This window comes from Camelina sativa, chromosome 17 (genome assembly GCF_030686135.1).
Source record: "Camelina sativa cultivar CO46 ecotype springtype chromosome 17, ASM3068613v1".
Taxonomy (NCBI): Eukaryota; Viridiplantae; Streptophyta; class Magnoliopsida; order Brassicales; family Brassicaceae; genus Camelina; species Camelina sativa.
Genome location: NC_141896.1, coordinates 106,114 through 113,680, shown reverse-complemented (window position 1 = coordinate 113,680; position 7,567 = coordinate 106,114). Strand labels below are relative to the sequence as shown.

The 7,567-nt window shown below is 34.1% G+C and overlaps 1 protein-coding gene across 1 annotated transcript; it reads left to right on the top strand.

Moving 5' to 3' along the window:
• On the top strand, positions 1-1,392 carry LOC147923202 (uncharacterized). The gene is made up of 3 exons (XM_087494170.1): positions 1-115; positions 672-724; positions 863-1,392. Exons 1-3 carry the CDS (start codon positions 83-85, stop codon positions 1,266-1,268), a joined length of 492 nt encoding a protein of 163 aa, XP_087350296.1. The 5' UTR covers positions 1-82; the 3' UTR covers positions 1,269-1,392.
• The last annotated feature ends 6,175 nt before the right edge of the window (positions 1,393-7,567 follow it).

Here is a 7,567-nt window from a genome sequence, read left to right as displayed (position 1 = left end):
TCTCTCTTGAGCAATTGAGTGCGAGATAAACTAAAGGTTTAATTAGGTCTTCACCGCCGTCAATCTCACCTCTACCGTCGTTATGACTGCCGCCGAAGTCCCAAAACTCTTGCCGGTTAGTTGTCGACTCTTTTTAACTTTGATTTCGGATTCCTTTTTTTCTTAATTACCTCTTGCCTTGTTAATTTCTACCATCATGGGGAAAATTGTTTCCTCGGGGTTATTTCTTTTGTTTTTGGGTTAGCTAGCTAGGTAGATCTATTCAATAAACCAATTAACATAGAGTTTGACTGGAGACTGCGGGTAATTAGAGTTTTTTAATTAGATGGAAGGAAACGATAAACATAATTAGGTTGTAGTAACTACTACAACTTTTTGTTGACCATCGTCGTAATGGATTTTATTAGAAATCAAAACGAACTAACAAGTACATTAGCAAAACTCATAAAACCAGACGACCAAGACAAAAGAGAAAAAAAAACATATCAAACTTTTTGATTGACGTTTAATTTTATCACTTTTCATCACCGAAAGGAAATTAATTAACACTATAACGTGCATGTATATTACTAAACTTGGCTTACTCGTATGTGTAACATTTTCTTATAGTTCCATCTTATAACAAGGAATTGATGATTTACTCTAAACTGAGATTAGCTTTTGTTTTGTAGATGGAAGAAACCCTCAAAGACATGTGGAAACGCAGAATTCGATTTGTTATCGAGTGAGTGTCATATCTATTTATAATTAGCACGCATTACTTACATCGTTCCCTACCTCATCATTATCATCTGTATACGCACATTTAAATATGCAAGCTAGCGTCGTTTGGATTAATCATCCACATATATCTTAATGACAGGATGACCTCCGGAGTTGTCTACTCGATAGTGATGCATTCTGTGATCATCACAGCATATGCATTTTTCATTTTTCGAATTTTCTATACAGAAGGGTTTGATCTCGACAAGTTTGGCAATGTGTGCGCCCCCATCATCTTATCTTACCTTCCCTTTGGCATAGCTGAAGTTGTGGCCAGAAGGTTTTATAGTGATGAAGAGCCGCTGACTGTCACTAAAATTGGGCATTTTGCTCAATTTTACGGATGTATGATGCTCCTTTCCTACATGCATCCATCAAATCCCATCGAGGGTGTAGTCTTTTTCTTCGTTGGGGCAACACTTGTATATTGGACTTTTTTTGTTTTATTCGCCTTTTGTATTCTTGCTTTTTTGGAAGATAAACACTTAACCGAACCACTGGTTTAGGGTCTCTTGTATCTCTTCTTGAGGGATTCATTACTTAGCAAAAGTTGGAGAAATTGGCTACATTCACACATTGAAGCGGAAAGACGTTATTGGTTTGCTTGGGTAGCAAGTTTTTCAGTTTAGAGATTTGTGACTCTGTTTCTCTCTGTCTTTTTCTTTTTAAACTCTGTTATTAAACTTATTGATATCCAGATTGGTTAATCGAATGGATTTCCATGGTTCTGCTCTCAAAATATTTTGAAAATGCCCCTTCTTCAACGGGTTTTCAGCTTGTTACATTTACCAAATTAGATCACTTATGCATTGATTCGACTCATGAACTTAGTCTGTAACACAAACAGATAGTCGTTATCAACGCGAGGTGTTGTCATTTCATACTATTCTTGAGTTTTTTGGTTGACAAGAACTATTTCCCACCGCAGGGTATGAATCTCTGTTTTGCATTTGACAAATTTTGGTTGTCTATTACGCTGGAGCTAAAGACTTGGTTTCTCTGTTTATGTTGGCAGATTGTATAAGTTTTGGTTGTGTGTTATAATGTCATATTCTTAAGCCCAAGTGGAAAACATAACAAACAAAAAGAAGCAAGCAAACAGAGTGATATATGTGTTTTCTGTAACATGCATATAGTAGTAATACGCGCGCATGTAGAAACCACACAAGAAATCAACACTTAACTGATAAAGATAATAACGCAGTCGCACACATACGTAGTTTAAGATACCATACTTATAAATAATTAAAGTTTGATAATACGTAGAAGATAGAGAAAGAGGCGACGTGGGTGATTACACATCCAAGAGTAACCTTCACACATAATGCATAACCCCTTGTTTGTATCTGCAGCACCAAATCACTTCTTCAGGGTGTTCCGAGGTTGTTTACTGCAGCACGTTCTCGTGGAAATTGCCAGGCGAAGAGTACCGTAACAACAATCTCGCAAGTAACTCCCGCAGCTATAGCAAAAATCTGCCATATGTGATACATCAGAATAAATCCTGCAACAAAACCCAAGACAACTGCAATCATGTCGAGGCATAGAGCACAGGAACATCAGCCGCAGACATGGTGTAAGTTAACCCGTAAAGAACTGCGGCGGTGAAAAACGGTGCGACGAGAGAGGCCTCAAAATCTTGCAGGAAGCTAAAGATTAGCTTCATGATAGCAGCGGAAACGGAATCACCAACGTAGTCACTGCCACTGACAGATTGCATTACCAAGCTGATTGGAACGAAGACCACAGCAAACCCAATCAGGAGCAGGATAACTTCGTGACACCGTTTCACCAACTTACGCCATTTCTCAATCTCGCTGTCGACATATATAGAAATAGAGTTATTAATCTAATCTAAGATCACTTTATTATTTATAAATCATATTTAATGAACCGGTGAACTTACGCTGGGTTACGCTGAGGCAAAGCTGTTTCTTGGGGGAGAAATGTTAAAGTGGACGAAGACGGCTGAGAGTGAGTCGTTCCTATGGGGGCGGTCAGAAGCGGATGGGACAGCAGAGGATCAGTCAGGTGAAGCGGCTGTGAAGATGATGAAGGCGGAGACGGTGACGAAGCTGTGCCTTGGGGGAGAGATGTTAGAGGAAGGGTTGAAATCGACGAAGACGGTTGAGAGTGAGTTGTTCCTGCAGACTGTGAAGGTGATGAAGGCAGAGACGGAGGCGGAGACTTGGTCGGACGGCGGAGGATTGGAGTGAGTTGTTCCTCCCGTACGTTCGCCGGAGACAACTTGTTGCTCACAGTAGCTTTTTGCCTGCTCGCCCGACGCCGTCACTGGAAGGGTTCTCTCTCTCTCACCGGAGCTTTCAACTCCCGTGTGTTCCTCCTCCTTGGTTTTCATGGGAGACTGTGGGAGAGTTTTTTCCATTGTGCTTTTGGTTGTTCTCTGTTATGCAGTTTTTTGTTGTGGCAGCCGGCAGAGGTATATAAAGCCAAATTTGTACTTCTTTCGACTGTCCAAGCTTAAAGACGTCCATACTTTTAACGTTTTCTTTTTTTCTTTTTTTTTTGTTAATTAAAGTACCCCATTTTTCATTTTTAATTTTTGTATAGGAGATTTTACATTTTGTTTCACAAAAATTAGCTTTTTAATTAATTAATTAATTAATTATAAACATTTTATCAATTACAAAGGTAAGGCTTTTTGGTCATTTTCCCACAGATTTATATATACATACATAGGTAATGTAATCAATAAATTTGTGTGTGTGTGTGTATGATTTTGAATAGTAGACGGAATACTAATATATATTAATCACCATATGTAATTGTTTCTATAAATTTTCCGGTAATTGTTTCACCATATCTTTCAATCTAAATCACCAGTAATCTTTTCCGGTTTGAATTGTTTCTAAATCTTTTACTACTTTCTAGTAATTTTTCTTTGGTCAACTTACTTTCTAATCTTTCAATCACCAGTAATATCTTGTTTTGTTTGATTGATTATATATCCTTTATTTTACTTTTATTCATCTCGAGTAAAAAAAAGAAAAGAAGACAAAAGTGTTATATAAAACAATAGAACAACAACATATATATCTCGGATCTTTAATTTATTGTTGATCATCACAAATGTCAGGTTTGCGCTGCGGACGTTTTGGAGTTGAGGCTAGTAGAGGACCTAGACTTATCGTTTAGAGAAGACGATTGTTTACAGATCAACTTTGCCCAAAAAGTAACAAAGACAACAAATATGTGAACTTTATTATTTTAAACTTGAAACAATATAGTACTATGTATTAACGCTCGACAGTAAGTAAATAGTAATACTACTAAATACTCGTATGAGCGATCGATGTGTTATTAAAATTTAGCTTAACTACAAACAAACAAAAAAAATCAAGCATTTATGTGTTAAATGAATAAACCTCTTTAATTAAGAAGATAAATGGTTTGTTGCCCAAAAAAAATCAAAAAAAACTGTATAGGGTTCGTTTTCATTTTTTGTTCTTGTTCTTGTTGTTGTTGTCGTCCCTAAAAACTACATTACATATGAAAAGGCTGTTTGCTGCACTATGGTGCATCATGTTAAAGTATGCGTGTAAAATTTATCATTTAATTTTATTACGTGGCAACAAGACTTGTTAGCTAGCTCTTTTTTTGTTTTTTGTTTCTTTCTTTCAATTTGATCAAAGTTGCACACACATTGTACTTGTTAAGAGTTTCAACGAGTACACAAACATATTTTCATAGTATAGTATGCTTGAAGCTTGATTATATGTATATACTAATAACTTACGACAGTTAGAAAGAATCCATGACAGAATTAGGAAAATTTTATTTTTATAATTAACCCCTTATTGTTACTAGTACTACTAGCTAGTGTAGTATTAATTAGAAAATAAGAAGATGAAGCCACAGAAGAGAGACACGTGAGTGCGCCTCATTTGATTAGCTCCTCCTATAAACCCAATGGCAACTACCAGAAAATTTTAATTTGGATGAAAAAAATTCAAATACTTTATTTAAAATTCTGAAGAAAGAGAAAGTGACATCATTTTTTGTTCTAACACAGAAGATATACGTACGGATCGTCGGTCTTTAAAATTATTTCAACCATTGGATCAAATCCCATTTTTCCGTGTGGAAGTCTACTCGCCACCCTGACTGACATATCTTTTCTTGTCCATATTTGCCAATGTCTGGGGATCCAAAGTTTTAAAAAATTAAACTTGCCAATCAATCAAGAACGATATATACATATATATGTAAATATTATCCACTCATTTTTTCGATTAACCGAGAATGCATATTCACCAAAATAAACTATCGGAGTGGTCGTCGGAGAATTGAATTGCCTTTTTTATTAAAAAAAAATGGTTATTAAGAAAGATATATTTTGGGGGATATTTAGTGACTAGAATATTTCCTTTCGATTCAGTGGTGTTTGTGTATTCATCCCTTCGATAACTTTATACCATGCATACAGTATATTTGTTGTTTTTGATTGTATAACTTTAGTTCAGATGATATAATTATGTTTTAACTTTTAGTTTACGTGTGCACAATTGTTTTTACCGTACAAGAGTAATATATACTCGTATAAGATTACAATACTTTTACTGCATGTATTTAAACTCTTCATCTAAAGGAAAAGTACTATACTTAATTGGAAACATAAATATATAGAAAACGCGTTTCTTTTCTTGATTGACAAAAATAATCCCTGCAATTATAATATCATTATTTTATTAGTTATCTCCTAACACTACTACTTTTTCAAACATATTAATGTTTAACGTAAACTCGCATGCGTATATGTATGTATGATCGAGTAGTCAAATGTCACATGTTATATTAGTGTAGGAATAGTAATAAGAAACGTTATTCAAATATTTGACCTCGCTCAAAATATAAAAGTCACATGCTTAATTACTACATATTGGATATATGATTTTATATAAATTAATAAACTTCCTATTGTGTTGAGGTACTTTTTTTAAAAATTATTTTAGGCAATATCATTCGGTGGCCCCTTTATTATTTTATTTTTTATTTGGTCCAAAACGTAACATTATTCTTGGTAAAAAAAATCTCTCTTTTGGCCATTTCCTTTGCAAACCAAGACAGTATCAGCAGTCAGCACTCAGCAGGTCCACCATCTTTATAAATTTAACTTTTATTTTCCAACATATCCCAAAAACAGTTGCTCTCATAAAACTACAAATAGAAACCCCCCAGTCCAAATTCCCTAACAAGGAGAGAAATAAAATCAGCCTATAGAGGATTTTATTGTTATTTTTTTTAAAAAACAATTAAAATGGAAAATATGAACTCATGAGTATATCTGCGTATATATAATCACTACAATAAAGTGTATGATTAAAAGGGGATTCTATATACTAAAGTAATGAAAATATTGGAAAGTGATTATGCCGATCGAGAGACCCGCTCATCAAGCTATAAATAAATGTAACGATCGACGATGATGTACATTACGGAGATAAGATCGACCAAGGACGCAGAAGGGGCGGTTATAGATGTAGTCATGGCCACCGCTTGAGATGGAAGTTGAGAGATTTGGTGCAGAGGACGGTGTCGTTGATTGAATCACGCCGATTGTAACTAAATCCTGACATCTCCGTCATTTGGTCGGACAATTACGTTTCTCACGGTCTACATGGTTACACTAATTAAATTCATTGTTTCATTTTTCCCGTTGCTTGTGTTTTTGGCTTTCTCATCTTATATCATGTATCTTTCTGATGGTCATCATGTTATATGTACGTACTAGTCATAATATTGACAACGAATCTGTTTAAGACCTTGAATTAACATTTTTTCTATGCGAGTTAACTGAAACTATAGATAATAAGATGTTCATTTGAGTTTGTTAAGATTCGTTCGTATAATTTAGTAATTTACGTCACATGATAGAAGTCTCACGAGGTGTGTGTAAAGGTAAATTTATCGCTATATTTTTTTCATTTTCTTTTTCGGGGTCTCAAAAAAGAAGATTTATACTCGCTACATTCATTAAAGAGTGTTATTTACTTATGTAAGAAAAAACAATTGTGTGAAGCACATTAGAAATCATAATTTACCAAAAAGATACGTATACATTCAAAACTATAATAAGTTTCTACTTTACCTTTGAATTTCTCGCTATTGTAAACATGTTTTTTTTTTTTCTTTGGTTCTTTTTGGGTTTGCAAAAAAAAACTGAGCTTGCTTATTAAATATTGTTAATTAAAACAATTTAAAAACTGAAATTCTATCAAACCCTTAATTAGTAATTTTGCCCAAAATCTATTCGATGTTATAAGAAAAAATCAGAAATGAGAGTAATTTGTACCAAAGCATAATCTTGGTGAACACGGCATATTTTTATATTTTTATTTGGCTTTCTCCATTAGCACTTTGGGATTTTTAATAGTCGTCATATCATTTTTTTGCCCCTCAAATAAATACAAATTCCATTTACTTTCTACCATGTTCCATGTCTCAACACACACACACACGTCATCCTTCTTCTGTAGTGCTTTTGTTTCTTCTGAATTCTATATGAATTATATGTGGGTTTGATTTCTTTACCGATTTTATTTTTAAAGAAAAAGTACTAGTTTTATTTTTTAATCTATCAGAATTGTGATGGTTATTGAGCGTGCTGATTAAAGTTACAAAATTTGTATCAGGATTAAATGTGTTGCTGGTGAAATACTAGAAAAAGAAAAGAAAATAAAAATCGTACGGGACAAAGAGTTCGACCCATTGCTAAATACAAAATAATATATAATATTATAATAAAGGTCCCAATAAAAAAAAAAAAAAAAATCCATAAACACAC